Source organism: Anolis carolinensis, chromosome 1 (assembly GCF_035594765.1).
Source record: "Anolis carolinensis isolate JA03-04 chromosome 1, rAnoCar3.1.pri, whole genome shotgun sequence".
Taxonomy (NCBI): domain Eukaryota; kingdom Metazoa; phylum Chordata; class Lepidosauria; order Squamata; family Dactyloidae; genus Anolis; species Anolis carolinensis.
In genome coordinates, this window is record NC_085841.1 from 328,815,134 (window position 1) to 328,834,912 (window position 19,779).

Genomic DNA, 19,779 nt, shown 5'->3' on the forward strand with positions numbered 1-19,779 from the left:
CAAAAAACCAATAAAATATGCCAAAATGACAAATACATTTAAACTAAATATAGAAGATAATCAAACAATATTAAAATAAACCTCCAAAAACTTTGTAAAACAATAAGATTTAGTTCAAAGCTTAAAAACCACAAGGGAATGGGCAGTCCATAAATGTTCAGGATGGCAATTCCAGGAGTACAAAGCGTAGAGTGAAAAAGAATGTACTCGTCTTTTTTTTTTCTTAGCTAAGAGAAAGACCAACTACACCCACATGCATCTTGTATCTCTGCCAATTCAGGATGATATTTCATGCATCTGATGAAGCGGGATCTATTCAGCTGAAAGTTGATGTCATAATAAATGTCTTAAGTCTTGAAGGTGACACAAGACATCTTTCTTTTTTGCTATAACAGACTTAAAATGTCTATCCCTCATCAGTATGTTATAGGTGTTACATGAAATGTGTGCTGTAGATGTTTACTGATATCCTTCTCCGGCAGTTTTAAAGAACACTCACTTTGTCTCAAATGCCTCTGGTTGACATTTCAGGGCCTCTTTGGTCAGATGTCACCTTGGCTAAGTCCCCTTTTACAGTACAGTAGGACTCCCGTATCCATGGGGGAAACTTTCTGAAATCCCTCATGGTTATCTGAAACTGTGAATAATAGTGTAATAATAATATAATAATAATATAATAATATAATAATATAAGAATAATATATTCTGACTATACTTGGTCAGAAGCATAGCACAGAATCCCACTAGAGGACCTGGGGTGCATCTACGCTTTTATAATTATTGCAATTTGACACCAGTTTAATTGTCATGACTCAGGGCTATAGAAAATTGGGATTTATAGTGTTGTGAGGCACTAGCCCTCTTTGGCAGAGAATGTTAGAGACCGTGTAAAACTACAGCTCCTGTGATTCCATACCACTGAGCCATGTTTGTTAAACTAGTGTCAAACTGCATTACTTATAAAGTATAGATGCACTCATACGCCTACAGACCTTTTTGAGGTTTGGATATATTTTTGAGAGAATGTAAGTGAAACTGTGGACATCGCCTTTGTGGATAAAGGGATCGTACTGTATAACACAGACTTATTCCAATCTCCAAGTAGAGATGAGTTGGCAAACTATGGCCAGTAAGTAAAAGTCTTCACTTGGAGGGGTCTCACAAGGTGCCACAATGCTCGACTTTCTTCTGCGATAGGTCTTATTGCATGGACCCCTGTCTAGCAAGGTCTGCAGGTAAATTCCAGAAGCTTCCATGTGCTTGAGAGCCACAAGCAGATAGGAGCATGATGGGAAAGGGAAGGAGAGTGCACATCACCTGACCCTCCCTCCCTCAGCCAATTCACCAAGACAAGACTTCAAATTAATGAGCCCTCAGGACTGTAATTAGCTGTCAATTACCTCAAATTAATCAACTCCTCGCCTAATTAAGCATTATCGGCAGGTGGGCAAAAAACGGGCCATTGTGTGGAAGCCATGAGAAAAGCATGGCTGGCAAACTTGGTTAGGATCAGCAGCGCATTCCCTGCCTCACTGCACCACAGACACCAGGACAACCAGGCACCTCTTAAAGGCGCACAGACTCCTTTATCCACTCCCCGCCTCCTACACTTTCTACCTCTGGCCCCTCAAAGACATCCGATGTGACACAAGACAGCTGAAAGATGATGCTTCATTGGCTCCATCATCTTTCTCAGGTAAGGCGAGATCTTGACCATGTTAGGTTAAGCTCTGGACTCAGAATACTGAAGGGACACATTGGAAGGGGGCTTTGTCCCATTACTAGGATGCCACCAAAACAGGAGGTGTTGGGAAAGCATATCTGTCTATTTCTAGCTAATTCTGCTTGAAAAGGAAGGAAGGTTTGGGCAATGGGATCTGTCAGATCTTACATTTCCATGACTATGAGTTGGAATGTCATTATGAGTTGCATAAATCGCTTTTACAAATCTGAACTTGAGACTTTTTGGAGAAACATAGTTTTGAATCGGTTTTACAGGTTTTAACTGTTTATTTTAAATACTGTTAATATTTAATTCTATTTTGTGTATTTTTAGGTTTTAAATTGCATTGAATTGGTTTCACTGTAAGCCACTTTGAGTCTCTCTTTTAGAGGAAAAAGTGGGGTATAAATATTATTATTATTATTTTATTATTAGTAATAATAATAATGTTCTCATTTAGGTTATGGCAAATTGGCTTTATTATACAGCATCCTAAGATCTTTAGGTAGAGGCTCAAAGCAAACAAACAACTTACTCATTTGAAAGAATAATAAGCTAAGCTGTATCTGGTCTACATGGTCAATGCATTTTGGGTACCACCTAGAATTGGTCAATGCCTGTTAAACCCTATGTCAATCAATAGGGACACATTAAAAGAAGATTATTCCCTATTAGCATTCTGCTCTTGCTTGGTCTAAACAAAGTTTCCCAACATGGTATTCTCAAGGTGGTTTTGACAACATTTCTCACCACTGCTATACATCAGATCAGTGGATGCTGAAGTCCAACATGTCTAGTGGGCACTGGGTTATGAATGCATCTGGTCAAGACTACTAGCCAACTTTTGAAAATCCTAACAAGATAATACTATTTGCTGGTCCATATAGCGTTTTTTTTAAACCAGTGTAAAACCTATTAGCTGTTTGCTAAAAGGAAACACTTTAGTCTTACATTCATATTTTAATCAAATGTAATGATCCTACCAGAATTGTGGGTAATGATATTTCAAAAAATCTCTGCGCTTCCCATTCCCTTTTAAAACTTTGAAATACAATAAAATATAATATTGCCCCAATTTTTCTTTAAAAACTATATTTGGGGTTTCAGAGAAAGTGGAAACCTGTATACACCTAAGCATTGGAATAAATTTGATGAAGTATACCAAAAGTATAAATAAATATACTTTATTTATATTCAGCTCTATCTCCCCGAGGGGACTCATAGCGGTTTACAGTATACATATATGGCAAACACTCAATGTCGTTGTACAACTGACAACAAAGACAGACAGTACATAAACAGAGGCAAGACTTCCCTCTTTTTTTCATCTCTGGCATTTGGAGGTTGTGCTCGACTCGGCCATGGGGAAGTGCTGTTGTTTCATTTTTTTCACGCCAGGGAGCCTTTTGTCCATGGATGCCTTCCTGATCAAATTGCCAGCGCTTTTTATCTCCCCGCCAAAGAGTACCTATTTATCTACTGACATTGCTGTTTTCGAACTGCTACGGTAGGTAAGCAGAAGCTAGGGCTGATGCCCGGAGCTCATCCCGACCCGCGTCCTGAACTGCCAGCCTTCTGGTCGGCAAGATCTTCTGTAGCTGGTAGTTTAACCCACTGTGCTAGCCACGGCCCTTCTGTGCTAGCCGCAGCCCTGAATGTATGCCTTGTACTACAGTTTCTTAGAATATTCCAACCAATGGGCTCCCATGGATTCTGGGAGTAATAATCCCGAAAAGTGCTTTCTGCAATAATGATACTGGTAACATATTTTTTCAGGTATTAATGTTCTACAGGACAGAAAGAGTTTGTATAAAAGTCTCTGTTCAGATAGAATCAGGAGAACATATTTAGAGGTGTTTCATTTCCTAAACAGCTAGAGAAGAAGAGCTCAGGCAGAGTACACTTAAAATGCATTGCAAAAACATTAAAATGAAAAGCTTTGATTATACTTTGAAATCAATTTTTGTGTAGCCAGATTATCATTAATTGTATTGGTTTTTGTGATGATCAAAATTAGATTAGAATCCTCAAATAAGGGACTACACAGATAACAGAGTACACAAGATGTCAATATAACAGTAATGTCAATAGTAGTCAAGTCATCACATTTACTGGAAAAGCTCTGGTAAAAGAACCGCTTGAAGATGATGATATCCTATAATAGACTCAGTCTCCATATTTGTGCTTCTATCACCCCAGATCACTAACTGCCAAGAAAATTATCCTAATTTGTGGAATTAGTCTATTTTCTTCTGTCTGACATTTTTTATCCCCATTCCCCTCATTTCCACTATCTCTAATCTCAGCTGTCCAAGTTAATGTCACTTCTGGCAATAACAGAGTGAGTTAAATTAGTCTGAAATGAACTGATGAATCTTGGGGTTCCTGACTTTATAAAGAGTCTAAACTTTTCTGCTCCTCTCCATTTCTTCCTCTTCATCATGAAGAACATTTTGGTCAAAGAAAATTATGAGATTTCTCATAAACTAATTAGTAAGGTTGTGGAACCTGCTTGCGTCTTTAAGTGGTTGCAGACAGAGTATAAACATGCTGATTCAGGCCAATAGCTTATCTAGTCCAGCATTCAGTTTCCTTGATAGCCAACCACATGTCCTTAGGACAGTGGTTCTCAACCTGTGGGTCCCCAGATGTTTTGACCTTCAATTCCCTGAAACCCTAACAGCTGGTAAACTGGCTGGGATTTCTGGGAGTTCCAGGCCAAAACACCTGGGGACCCACAGATAGAGAACCACTGCTTTAGGAAGTGTGCCAACTTTCTTGTTCCCCGGCAACTAGTCTTCAGAGAGGTATGACTTCTGACAGCAGTCCTCTTGGTTCCCAGATGAGCAGCAGCAATGTATAGCCTTATCCACCATGAATTGTCACGCCTCTTTTTAAAGCTGTCCAAACATCACTACATCTTGTGGTACCTGATGTCAGTATCTATGTGCTACATAAAGAAACTCTTCCTTTTCGTCTGCTATGAATTTCCCACCAATCAACGCCCTCCAATAAACTCAAGTTCCAGTTTTATGACAGAAACAAATGGCTTTCTGTGTACTTTCTTCACACCGTGCAATCTATTATTTCCCCCCCCCCAAAAAAAGACCAAAAAAAAAAAAAAAACCACCTTTCTTCTGCCTTCAGAAAACTGAAGTTCAGGAAGATGCAGATGTGGTGGGTGGAAGAGGCTAAGAGAGAGAGAAAAAGAACAATTTCACAAAATAACAGCATACACAAAAATGTGTTGCAGAAGCATGGGAAATATCCTTATACCAGCTTAGACATTGATCCATCTAGCTTAGTAAAGAGCACAGGAATTTCAAATAAAGGTCTTTCCCAGACATACCTAAAAAAAACCAGACTGCACTTTTAGTAGCAAAGAATTTGCTCTGCTATGTGGGTAGAGTCCCTCTTTATCATAAGAGAGCTTTTCCAGTTTGGTATGGCAAGTTTACAATGAGAGTGTGTTCTTCCTATCCTTGATATGAATATGTATAGTAACATTCTTGGAAAAGTAACTTTTGGTGTCTACCACCCGGAATTGAAGAAAGTTTCCTTCCTATTATATGTGAAGAAAGATTAATCAGTTTCAGCAATCTTATGACAGCACACGTTTTTACCTGAGAAATAGTTGAGTTTATCTGAGATAATATCACAGGAACTATGAAAGAGCTGATTGTGACACCTTATCACATGCACACGACTAAAAGGATAAAGATAGACTGACATTTTGAAGGGCATCTATAATACACAAATATAAGAATTGAATGGAACTCTACTTTAACTGCCATGTTCCATCCTACAGAATCCCAGGATGTATACTTGGATGAAACAGTAAAGAATTATAATCCTGAAGTTCAGATTGAGTGTGCCAGAGCTCACTAGCAGAAAATTCTAAGTAACTCAGCAAACTAGATTTGTATCACCACTGCACAGTTATAGTACTTTGACATCACTTCAATGATCATAGCAGTATCATACATAAGGAGTTGGAAGGAATCCCCAAGGATCATCTTGTCTACTATCCTCTTGTGCAGGAGACTTGGAACTCAATACTCATAAGTGCTCTTGGGTATTAATCCCAATGTGCAAAGGTCATTTTGCCATCTCTGCTATGTAGTGACATAATAGCGACTCTCTACTGGAAGCAGGCATTGCAAAATTGCTCAACTCTAATTCCCGCATAAGTAAGTTCACTTACAAAGATGCAAGTCTTGGGAGAAGTGTGAGAAAGGAAGGGGAAAAATATAAGGAAGCAACAATACAAAATATAAGGAAATTACTATACAAAGGATAAAGCCAGTTATGATCCTCTTGTCTATTTTTAAGCCAAAATAATGATGAATCTATTTAATAGATAAACAAAAACTAATATAAAAAATGTTCATCTACGAAGACATCTGTCCTTTCCAAGAGCAAGGGGCATCCAACCAGAAAAAGCTACCAGCATGTACTATCATCAAGCAGCCTCATCTCTTGGGCCATTGTTACGTGGGTCCATCCCCATGTAAGCTGCCCCGAGTCCCTTTGGGGAGATGGAGACAGGGTAAAAAAATTAAGTTGTTGTTGTTGTATTTTTAGTTAATCTAATCAAGTATTTATCTGAAAAATTAATATACTGTTCATATTTCTAAATTGCATGATGCACACACCTCTGTATTTATTAAGGGTCTATACCTCAAAATACAAGATTTTTTGATATATCATTCCACCTATATAAGACCTTGTTAGTCTGATTCTAAATTGTGTAATAAAAAGTTCGTGATCTGTACTATAGTCAGCTCCAGGTCTTGTTTTCACTGACTGGATGGACGTCTGCCACCTTTGGCTACAATGGATGTAGTCAATCTAATTTTGGTGTTGACCATCTGGTGAAGTTCACGTATAAAGCTATCTTTTAGGTTGTTAGAAGAGAGTGTTATGCACAGTGAGTTTTCCTGGCAAAATTCTATCAGCCTACGTCCCACTTCATTTTGTTGTCCCAAACAATGCTTCCCTGTGATCCCAATTGTCATTTAACTAACTACCTGAGCATTCCAGTCTCCTGTAATAAAAATAATATCTCTTTTGGGTGTATTATCCAGTAGGTGCTGCAGATCCTCATAGAACTGATCTACTTCTGCTTCTTCAACAACTGTGGTTGAGGCGTATATTTGGATCACTGTGATCTTAAATGGCTTGAACCTGAATTGAGATCATTCTATCATTTTTTTGGGGATTGTATCCAAGCACCGCTTTAGTGACTTTATTATTAATTACAAAGGCTACTCAATTTCTTCGGTATTTCTCTTGTTCATAGTAGTAGATCTGGTAGTCATCTGTTGTGAAGTGGCTCATTCCAGTTCACTGACCCCCAGAATGCCTATCTTTAATCTTGACATCTTACCAGTTACCACGTCCAATTTGCCCTGGTTCATGAATCTTACATTCCAGGTTTCTATAGTGTGTTGATCTTTAGAAGATCAGATTCATTGTTTACCTCCAGCACTGTTGGCCGTTAGCCTTCCTTTTGGCTTTGAGCTAACTGTGTCATCACATCTGGGGCTAGTTGAACTTATTTTCTGTTCCTCCCCAGTAGCATTTTGACGTGGAGGCAGTGACAGACTTTGTATTTCTAGGTGTGAAGACTACTGCAAATGCAGACTGCAGAAGATGCATACTTCTTGGGAGGAGAGCAATGAGCAATCTTGATAAAATAGTAAAGAATAGAAACATCACACTGGCAACGAAGGTTTGAATAGTTAGAGTAATGATATTCCCTGTAGTAACCTATGGATGCAAGAGCTGAACCATAAGGAAGGCTGAGCAAAGGAAGATAGATGCTTTTGAACAGTGCTGTTGGAGGAAAATTCTGAGAGTGCCTTGGACCACAAGAAGATCAAGCCAGTCCATACTCCAGGAAATAATGCCCAGCTGCTCACTGGAGGGAAGGATATTAGAGGCAAAGATGAAGTACTTTGGCCACATAATGAGAAGACAGGAAAGCTTGGAGAAGATAATGAAGTTGCAGAAAATGGAAGGAAAAAGGAAGAGTGGCTGACCAAGAGTGGCCGACCAAGAGTGGATGGTATCTTTGAAGTGACTGGCTTGACCTTGAAGGAGCTGGGGGTGGCAATGGCAGACAGGGAGCTGTGGCTGGTTCATGAGGTCACGAAGAGTTGGAAGTGACTGAACAAATAAACAACAACATATAAGACCTCACATAAGAGAAATCCCTTATTAAAAAGGGACATCTAGAAACCCTACTCCAACTTGATAAGCCCAATTTTAGCTATTCACAATTACCCATAAGTACTAAAAACCATAGTTGGGCAATATCTTTATTACAAGAGCAAGTAAAATGCAAGAAAATAAGACTGACATTTTGATTTTATAATACTAAAATGTAATACAAATATGAAAAAGGCAAACAAACATAACCCAAAATTAGGTCACATTTTCTGATCAGGAGATCTATATTTTAGATCCAATCTCAAGAAAAATAATATAAATAGATTGAATTTTTCACCACTAGGTTCTGGAAATATTAGATTACACCTAAGAACAAAAATATTACCCAGACAGTATCTGGACAAAACATACAACAAGAGTAGACAACAAACAACAGCAAAATGAAATAATGAAAATCTTAACAAAGCCTAAAATTAATTTTGGATAGTACATTAGGTAGAAAAATGCAGCTGAAGCCAAACTGAAAGTCACTGTGCACATGGTCACCATGTTCACCATATTCCTTTTTGTGTTCCAGGATTTGATCCTGGCACTAGAACCATTTCCAGAGAACCTGGTTCTAGTTCAGTCCTGTAATTTTGCCATAAGACCATCCAGGTATGAATGTGATCTAATCATATAGGCTACATGGGGCTGAAGTCCAAAAAGACACTGAGGACAGCTGAGGACAATGCAGATTTCAACAAGTGAGAATTGAGGCCATCTCTTCCTGAATGAGTGAATTTGCCAGCAAGGCCAGTGAAACAAATGTGGCAAATTATTTTAATAGAAAATTATATATTATGCCAGAGATAAAGAGGACAGCCTGAGATAAATTTCAGGGGGCAATGAATCTTGTTCAGGCCGTTCCCCTTTCTATTTCCTGCTTTGATATTCTAACCTTAAGAATTCCCCCTCCCAAAGGTGTCACGCTCTCGCTCTTTATGTTTTAATTACTGCCCATTTTAATCTTGATTTTCATGGCCATCTCTCAGAAGTGGGCCATGTATAGGCTCTACAAAGCCCTTGTCAGCAACTCCCCCAATAATAAACAGGAGGGGGAAAAAAGGCTTAAGGAGCAAATCACTTGCATGTTAATGAGACTGTTTGCTGGAGTCAAGAGAGAAAACAGCAAACAAACAAATGGACTGAATTCCAGCGGCAGCTGTTTGCTCCTTAATCTCAGCTCGTCAGAGCTGCCCTTTGATGGGACACAATCTACACAAACGATTGTGCTAAATCTTCTAATCTACGTCCTCATTATTACATCCCTTCTTACGCATGTAAATCAGGGACAAACTCATTTTAATATGTAGATAGATTATGGAAGGGGAGGGGGAAGGCAGCTACTAATGGTGTCTGTGTGTCAGTGTCTATGGGGAGGGGGTAATAATAAGGCGATTGGTGGGCAAGAAGGGGGGCTCTGTCTGTGGAAAGACACCCCGAGGAAAAGTGGAGGGCTTGTTGTTGGCCCACGAGGGAGCAGCTTAGTGGGGAGAGACAGGACCCCTCCACTGTCCTGGAGGGGGCCAATAAAGCTCGCTGGACTTTAGAAGGAGTGGAGTCTTTAGCAAAGCATATATAATACAATTCAATTAAACAGAGCGTGACAAGCTTTGCTTAGGAGGGGGAGAGTGGAAGGAACGTGCTACAAAATAAAATGAGAGTTAACTATCAGGATTAAGTTAAAGCAGCACCACAGCCATAATAAAAAATACACAATGCGCCAAGGTATAATGCCATCCAAAAGGCAGATGAAGCAGAACAGGGAAGACAGTAACAACACAAGCAACAAGTATGTTAGTAAATAAGATTTTAATGGAGTGCACATGAGGCATGCCTATTTTTGTTGTTATACTCTTGTTCTAACATGCAAGATATTTTAATACCTCCAAACTCACATTTCATTGCAAGATTCACAGAGACCTAGATCTATGGGTTAGGCATTCGATAACACATGGTCAATATTTGTAAACGCTCTCCCTATATTTCAGCCACCTGTTATATGCAGTTTGATTTAATTCATCTAAAACACTTGAGACAGTTGATATAAAAATTATATTAAGTATGGCATTTTGAAATTGAGAGTACTTCTAAAACGGGAAAATGCTAAAATTTGAAAATAAAAAAATCCATAACACAATTCAATAATTGAATACACTAAAATGCCATTACATTTTTAAAAGTATAAAATCATTTAAAAACAGAATGAAATTAAAACTACAGCATTCTCCTCCAATAAAAAACAAAACCCTGCCAATTAGTCATTAAATGCCTTTTTGAATCAAAAGATCTTTGCCTGCCAGCAATGTAAGAGCACAGAGGGCCATCCTAGCATACTGTGGAAGAAAATTCCACAGTCTGAAAGCAGCCACACCAATAGGCATATAGTCGATACTCGATACCCTTCATAACTTGAAGATATTTCAAAGAGTTCTGGAGTGTAGCTTCCATTCCATGACAAGATACAGATGTCCTGTTTCATGTGTTTTCATCTGCTACTCCAACCACACGATTGCAAGTGATGCTAAGACTAATATCTCAACCTAGAGTATCAAGATGATCTAGAGCTAAAGTTTCATGAATCTGAAGTGGTGGAGCCAGAGAGAGAAAGCACTGGTTAATTAGATCAAAACTCAGCTTTATGGTTTTATCACTTACTGAGTTCTGGGGTACTGATATGGCTCAAAGTTTAATTTCTCCATTATTCACTCCTACCAAAGCAAAGTAGTAATATTTTAGAGAGGAGTAAACAATCAAATAGACAAAAAAGATCATAGGAAACTGACAAGTGGAATAAATAGGTGAAAAAGCAAGTCTAAGTGAATGATAATATATTGCACAGAAGTTCCAAAGCTTTTCCCTTAAGAGGTATTTGCATGTGTGTGGAAAACAAAAAGACTGAACGAACTGTTGGAAAATATAGAGTTGTTATAAATGAATGGTACTAATATCTGAGCCATTTTACATTACAGCTAATGGTACATTAACCTTGCCTAGAATGACTAGAAGAATGACAAAGCACACAAAAGAATGTTGAATTCTGTTTATTCTACCTTAACTGCTCTTTTAATGGAAGAGCAATTCAGTTTTTAAGGTCACATAGAACAAAATAAAGTATGAGTTTCTGTCACACACACACACACATATATATCATTTCTAGCACTCTTATTTTTTGAGTCAGAAATCCAGTAAAATCCTCCTCTGGAACAAATTCACTAAAAGCAATGAGATTAATTCATAACAATTCAATTGGAAGATTCCAAGCCTTCTCTGCCCATTCAGTACACAGAAATAATTTCATTCTGGGTATTAGATGTATCAAATCAATTGGCTCTTCAACCAACTGCTGAAACAAAACTTACTCTAAAAAGGACATCAAAGCAAAATAACAATCTAAAACTAATAATAAAACTTTATTTGTAGACCACCCTATCTCAGCGAAGGGACTCAAAAGTAGGACACTATGAAGTGCTGAATTGAGGCACAAATTTACTCTGTCCAGTTGCTGAGAATGTTATTTCTATAGAAGTAACAAGTATTTTCTAGTATGTGAAAAATCCTAAAGCAACATTATTACCATGGAGAATCACTGATACCTCTATATATTCACAAATATAGGTCTCTGCACTGCTGCAGCCTAAATATGTACTTACACTTTACCATGTATTGCATTTAAGATCACCATATAATACACATTCACATTTAACCGTGAGGAATGTAAAGGATATCCACTGGAGATTCTGAAATATTTTCCCGTGTTTCTGGGTCTGTTTGTAAGTCTTACTTATAAGAATAAACTCAATACTAATTAAAGTCTGCATGCATAACTATTGCAAATCAGCTATAGGAAATAAACGCTTCAGCAGGTCCACCTGAAACTATTCCTTGATTTTAGTAAAAGATGTAATGATAACTTTCTGGGTACTATTTCTGTTTGGAAGTACCTTGGGTTTAGCTCAGATTCAGAAACAATTTGGATGACAACATATGGGTAGTCTCCAACAGCTATCAAACATCTTGCCAGAGAGTTAAAGGTGAAGCTGGAAAGGCCAAAGCTAGGTAACAGGGTCTTTTCACCTTGAATAAGGTAGTGATATTTTCAATTACACATCAAGGGCACTACTTTTCTATGGAAGGGGACTGTTTGCTCCTGTGAGACTAGAGGCTATGTGATGGCAGCAGTGCTACTGGCAGTGTCTCCCATGTTTGACAGGCTTTTGCGAAAAGCCAGACTAAATGCTACCAGCTGTTTTGGGGTAAAGGATCTCTCAGAGACAATGGCAGTAGTGCCATAGATAACTCTTGTTAATACTGTGCAGAAGGAGGCATGGCAAACCTCCTACCGAATATCTTTTACTACAAAAAACATCAATGGTTAGACAATCCAGAATAAGACAAGAGATAGTGCCAGATGATGAAACTCCCAGGTCAAATGGTACTCAACAAGCTATAGGGTACACCAAAGGACAACTACAAATAGTGCTATGGCTAATGACTCAACTGGACTCAAACTGAAAGGATTCGGACTTTTGATGCACTCAGAGGCAAAAAAGAAGGTTTAAATCTGTAAAACACGTATTAGGTAAAGGTAAAGGTTTTCGCTTGACATTAAGTCTAGTCGTGTCCGACTGGGGGTTGGTGCTCATCTCCATTTCTAAACTGAAAAGCCGGTGTTGTGCGTAGACGCCTCTTAGGTCATGTAGCTGGCATGACTGCATGGAGCACCGTTACCTTCCCACTGGAGCAATACCTATTGATCTACTCACATTTGCATGTTTTCAAACTTTCTAGGTTGGCAGAAGTTGGGGCTAACAGCGGGAGCTCACCCCACTCCCCGTATTCGAACCTTCAACCTTTTGGTCAGCAAGTTCTGCAACTCAGTGGTTTAATCCACTGTGCCATCGGGGGCTCCACAACATATATTAGAGGAACACAAAAGGTGAGAAGGAAGCATAACAGGAAACAAGATGTGGTATAACAAGAAATGGAATGTATAGTGGTTGCAATACTTGAGGTGGCTGAGTTAAAGTCGACAGGAATGGGACATTTAGAGTTAGATAATTACACGGGGTTTTACTCAGGAAATAGAAATCTGAGAAGAAATGGAATGACATTAATAATGAGAAGAGCTGTAGCAAAAACAGTCAAAGAATTTAACGCAAAGTCTGACTGAGTAATATAAGACTTCAGGGAAAACTCATCAATATAAGTCAACTTGACAATAGTTAGCAAGTTTTCAAATAGTTATTTAGGAAGACAGAAAGGGTAAATGATTTGCAGTGTAATAGGGATACTTGTTTTGGCCAGGGCTATATTCCCTTTAAAACAGGGGTTTCAAACTCATTTTCACGGATGGCCTTATGGTTGCCTTAAAAGATCTATTTGTAATTGTAAGATTGTATAAATGTAACTATGTTGCCCTGGCATTGAAAACTTAGTGGGCCACATAAATGACATAGGGGGCCAGAGTCAGCCCACAGGTCTTGCATTTGACAATTTAGCAGTCAGGCTTGATCATGAATACATTACTTCTTGATTAGACAGATGATAGAGATATCCCTTCTCTCATTATAGTGTCCAAACCAACCTACAAAACAGATTGAAGCAGAATAATATGAATAAATCAACCATAATGGTAAAAATAAAAATAAAACAAACGTCATTTTAAAATGGCACTCAAGAATATTTAAAATATAAGATATAAAGAAAACATGTTAAAATATGGCATGCTTCCCATTAAAAGAAGTTTTGTCAGCAACCAATTAACAGCCAAAGCCTAGCTAAATATAAAGATCTTTGACTGGCAATAGAAGGCAAGAAGACAAAGGACAACCTTGGCTTCCATGGGAGGGAATTTCACTCTGTGAAATTCTAGGAAGATCTTTTTTCATGTCATCACCAAACACCTTATTTCTTTTCTGTCTTCTTTTATCTACAGGGCACAAGTCGTCTTGTTAAACAGTTTCTGGAGTCCTAAGTCTAAGCCACTGCTTCATAACACGGTGTTGATCCATATCATTCCGAAATAAAAGTATGCTTTTATTTCGTTTCTTCTCGTGATCTAAATATAACACTGGAAATGGAAGTGAAAGAGTGAATATCAGAATTAAATATAAATGTAATTCCTAGTTTAGATCTGGATTCCAGTCTAAAGATAAATTGGGTAGTTACATTCTGGGATGACCACTTCAAGAAAGGAGCTTTGGTCCTTTCTTCTAACTAAGCTGACCATGCTGCTGCTCAGTCGTTTAGTCGTCTCCGACTCTTCGTGATCTCATGGACCAGTCCACGGAAGAATCTAATCTAAACTCAAAAACCACAATGAAGCTCAAAAATCATTCCATGTATGCTATTTTACAAACATAATCATTTTCTGTATAGGCAATGCCAGTACTCAATTCTCCAAATATTGCTGCAGATTTCTATTATACTCTGCAAAGGGCAGATTCTGTCTGCTTTCACTTGGCTATCTCTTCATCAGCAAGGATTCAATATCTATGTATCATCATACATATGCTTAGTGCTTCCAACTAGGTTCTGGGAAACACACATTGGAGATAGATTTGACTTTTAACTTGCAGTTGCTTTCTATTCACAGTAACGAAATATATAACAATTTTGACAGCAAAGAGAGCCTCTTAAGTGCTATTTCTACATTACATTTGGCAAGGGAAATTTGGCCTGCATGCTGTGATTATTGCCCAAACTCTTGAAAAATATGTCAAGCAGCCTGCTGAACATGAATTTGATGACTGAGCAACTCTGTAGCTTTATTCTTCCTCCTTCTCTCCCTTTGCCTGAACATATACCTGAATGTTTTATAACACCCTTCCAGTCAAATCTCATCTCTTAAAGAATCAGAGGTGATCTACCCACACCGTCCTGGTGTTTTTAAAATCATAGCTCAGTTTATTAAAAACAATTAAATATATTTCATCAAAAATTTAATCATGGGTGGTCAACTCAATTTTCAAATAAATTATCTCAGTTGGAGGTGGGTGAAAGTTGGCCAGAGTTTAAAATCTGGACATTGTAGTTTAATAAAGTAACTTTTACAAATTTGTAGGGGTGGGTCTTTTCAACGGCATTGGGTTACTCACATAATAACTTGTTTTATAATAAATGTTCATACACAATATAGCACATAAGACAATGGAATCAAGGCACTAATCATCCAATGAGAGCATATAATCTGCATGACGTAGCTCCTCTAATTGAAAGTTGGGTTAAGATCCTCTATTTCTTTTCTTTTTCTCCACTATGCAAAAGGCATTCTAATTAAAGTAACTTGGGAGTACATGGTGGCTATGATGACTAGGATTTTGTCCCAGGATGCAAGACATTTCTGGTCATACTCTTGATCTAATCTTTTGTTCCAGTCAGGCTGTGGGTCACCCTTATGAGTATTATCCCTTGGAGCAGTAGTTTTCAACCTGTGAGTGCCCAGATGTTCTGGCCTCCAACTCCCAGAAATCTAACAGCTGGTAAACTGGCTGGTATTTCTGGGAGTTCTAGATCAAAACACCTGGGGACCACCAGGTTGAGAACCACTATTTAGAGTCTCTCTTGATCATGGTCATATAGCTGTCTGCTGAAGGTTGGTCTTTGACTACTATTGACCTCTGCAGAGGGATTGGCCCATTAAGAGGATCCAATTGTAGACGCTTATGGAACAAAATATTGTTTGCATTATTTTTCTGATTACTTCTGATGTAGCCTTACTGTACTCCTACTAAAACAAAGTTGGCTCAGGCAATAGAAAATGCTTGGTGTTCTTTCTCACCCATTGAACTCTAGTGTCTAATAGCAACTTGAGAAAACAGAGGTTGAAGATGTGGTGACTAGAATATAAATGGAAGACAATTCAAAGTGAATCTGATTGCAATAGCACTGATGATGACCAAATGTATTTCCTGCAACCGAGTCACATGATAAATGGTGTGCCACATTTTATTTTCAGATCAATGAAGAGAGAGAACTTGGATCTCTTTGAGCCACCATCTGACAACTTGGTTTTAGCAAGCTGGAAGAAATGAAAAACTTGGTTCCTATAATAAGCAACAACACATCAGGAACTTGCAGATATAATCTGAGAGTCATTGCCAATTCTCTTTGATGATTTTTGGAGGATGGGAAAGCCTGCAGGAAATCAGGGGAAGGCAAATGTTGTCCCAATCTTCAAAAAGGGAAAAAAGAAGACTTCGGAAACTACCAGTCACTTGACACTGATACCTGGCAAGATTCTAGAAGAGATCATTAATTAAAACAATCTGCTTGAATTTCTTAAGAACAAGTCACGTCAAACTAATCTTATCTTTTTTAAAAAATAATTATCATCTTAAAAGATAGAGAGTGCTTTAGTTATATAGTATGTTTTCATTTCACCAAGATTTTGACAAGGTTCCCCATTATACTTGCAAGCAAGCTAGTGAACTGTAGACTTCACTAGACAGTGTTACAGTTAGGTGGATCTGTAACTGGTTAACAGAATGAACCTACAAGAGTGCTTGCTGACAGCTCCTCTTCATTTGAGAGAGAAATTACTATTGGGTGCTTGAACATTCTGTTTCAGGTCTGGTATTGTTTACATCTTTATAAATGACTTACAGGATAGAATAGAAAGCATGCTTATCAAATTTGAAGGGGACACAACGGGGAGCTTTGAAAAGCTTCTAGGAATCTTAACTAAACATGACTCCATAATGTAATGTTCCTGTTCTGACTTTTGCTTCTTCATATTTCTTTTTTGGAATTCTGCATTACATTCCCCTTATTTTGAAATGTCCCCAGGGATCTCCAAGCACTCACGAGGACAATTTCTTCGCACTCTCCAGGCCATTTTTTAATTACTATTTCTTGAAATGATATGTACTTTTCCATTATTTTGAAGCCTGTTAAAATAGAACAGAAACATAGCAACTGTTCCCAGGGCAGCAGATTCGACAGAGATTGCAAGGGAAAGTGGAATGTTATCAATAAAATGAAATCAGGCAATCCCCTACTTTGTCCACCTTTCATAAGGAACTGAAGACCTGGTGGTTTCGGCATGTTTTTGAGTAATTTACTCTGGTATACTGCCGATCTCTGGACCTGAATATACTGTATAAGACTCATCTATCCCAAAATGGTTTAAATAATATACTTGGCTATGGTCCCCATCCCCTTGATCAAGGTTGCTGTAAGTGTTATTTATTACTTATTTAATTGTATAGTTTTATCTGTTCTAATAATATGTTTATTATACTGTTATGTAATGCACTTGTTGTTCTTATGATTGGAAACCGCCTTGAGTCCCTTCTGGGAGATAGGGCAGTATATAGATAAAGTTTTTATTATTATTTTATTATGACACAACAAACAAGATAGATATGCTGGATTTCTTATCACAAAATCACAAGTCGAACACTTCCCAAGTGTCTAGGACTGTGTGATGTATTTTCGGATGATGCGCGCAGATCCCAATAGGGTGGCCTTTTGCAGTTGGCAGATCGTAAGTGTTATTATTATTATTATTATTATTATTATTATTATTATTATTATTATTATATAATTTCAATGATTACTTAGTGTAATATTGCTAAAGCATTTAAGTACTTTGACTATAACTCCTTAATAATAAATGTAAACGTCTCGATAGAAATTAGTGAAAGTTAGTTTCTGAAACATTACCTGAGTCTAGGTGCGACAGGAGATCTGGGGCAAGGGAAGAAGAATTAACACAAGGGGGTTATTTCAAGAAAGAGTCTGAATGAGAAACCAGTCATACGTACATACAATCAAAACACTTTATTCTATGCCTATGATTACAACTTTGTAATTGCCACCTTTACAGTAACTTACCACCACTGGTTGATACATGCTATTTTAATTGAGTTTTAAGTTGTTATTTTGTCTATGTGTTTAATTCAACTGTATTTTTCAATTGTTTTTATTTTATGTTCTGTTGGCACTTTGTGCCATGTGTAAGCTGCTCCGAGTCCCTTTGGGGAGATGGTGGCAGGATACAAGAATAAAGTTATTATTATTATAAAACAGAAAGAACTGGGAAGTCTTTCTTTCAGGGACTTTTTTCTGTCTTCGCTTCATCAGTCTGGATGTGCTAAGTCAGAGGCACAACAACAAGAACATAGAAGATGTTAATTTGTAAGTCGCTTCTGGTATGAGAGAATTGGCCGTCTACAGAGATGGTGCTCAGGGAATGCCTGGATGTGTTACCATTCTGCTGGGAGGCTTCTCTCATGTCCCCTCAAGCTAGAGCTGACAGATGGGAGACAATTGACACTGATGTCTCCTTGTCTATTAGCTTGGAAAATGTCCCCAAAGTTGAGAGAAAAGTATATTTTCCTTTTCTGTCCATCTAGTCTAAATTATAAGCCCCTGCGTGTGGTTTTGTGTCTCTGATCTTAAGTTTGGGTTGCATGTCTACTGGGCATTTGTATAATCCAGGAGGAAACCCCAGTTTCCCCTGAGGGGGGTTGATGTTATTGTAGGAAGTGGGAATCCAGACACTTGCACTGCAACCTTCAGGTCAGCAACCCAACCTTTAGATCAGCACTTTAGCTAGCACAAGCGTTTAACCTATTGCGCCTCCTAGTAAAGGTGATATCAAACTGCATTAATTTACAGTGTAGATCAATCCTAGGGGAGGCAATTTTCTTTAGTGAACTGGGACATCTGGCCAAAAAAATCAGCCTTGGGACCCCGTAAAACTGCAGAACCACACTTTTCCTACCTCTTATCTAAGTGTCATCCAAACTCCCGACAAGTCCTAGAGAATTTACAAGGACACAATCAAAATCCCAAATCTCTCCCAAAGTCGTAGTGACTTCATTCCATAAATAATGATCACATGAATTGTACTTGCACTTCAGGAAATCATAGCTTAAGAACATAAAACAATCCCTGCCAGCACAGACCAAATGCTTAATTGTAGTCTGGCACTCTTATTTGTCACAGTGACCAATCAGAAATATGCAAGAATAGTCCTCTCTAGCTAGCAGTAGCAATAGACATGGTACCTTTAAACCTGAAGGCAGTGCCTGGATGCTGTCTATTTTTAACCCATAATGAAGTGGTTTTGCTCATTTACTATTGGAGAAAATCATGCAGAATGTTGCCATATTAGACCCTCCCATTCATTGTGATTCACATGAGCTTAAGAAATTGGTTACAGTCAGCCCTCCACACTCATCAGTGTTAAGGACACAGGGTGTTTGCAAAAATTAAAAACCCCAAGCAATAAAACTGCAATTTTTTTTAACTTAAGAGGACACCTCTCTGGAAACATGTATCTTCTCCAGCATGATTTTCTGGTCAGCTTCCGTCAGTTTGTACTGGTGAATCTAGAGAATTATAGAGAAATATTTTAATCAAAACCATGAATAACTAAATCCACAAACATGGAGGGCCAATTGTAATCCAAAACATGATGAGATTGGAACTTTCATACTACTAAGATGGCAATGCTATGCAATCATACCTAGAAGGAAACACTATTGATGATGATGAAACTTGCTCCTGAGTGCTGGCTATTTTGACTATGGATCTCGGTGTAAAGTGACTGAAGAGGAGAGAGCTTTTTATTGTGAGTCAATGTCATGTGTCATACACTGTATGGCCAAATTCCCAGGGAAGGCAATTCGAATCCTTCATGCCCAAAGTAATCATAATGGGATAGTAGTACTTCTCTAAAGGATTTAATAACTCAGGTAAACTTTCCAAGTGCACTGTTGTTGAATCTGTGCTGATAATAGCCAACACAGATATTACTTTCCTACATTTTACCAGCACCACCACCAGTAGAGCAGGCTTCAATTTAGAACTGAATGGGTGCCAGTGCT

The 19,779-nt window shown here is 38.2% G+C and overlaps 1 protein-coding gene across 2 annotated transcripts in view; it reads left to right on the plus strand.

Moving 5' to 3' along the window:
- The window catches only part of lin52 (lin-52 DREAM MuvB core complex component), a 94,935-nt gene extending 76,961 nt beyond the window's left edge, over positions 1-17,974 (plus strand). Inside the window, exons 6-8 of one of the 2 annotated variants that reach the window (XR_010001935.1) lie at positions 12,731-12,878; positions 13,878-13,970; positions 15,900-17,974. Coding sequence is in view for 1 of the 2 variants with exons in the window: in XM_016991378.2 (XP_016846867.2) it covers positions 15,900-15,907 (8 nt within the window). In the remaining variant the exon portion in view is untranslated. The remainder of the gene's footprint in view (positions 1-12,730; positions 12,879-13,877; positions 13,971-15,899) is intronic. The other variant, XM_016991378.2, reaches the window with a different exon arrangement.
- The last annotated feature ends 1,805 nt before the right edge of the window (positions 17,975-19,779 follow it).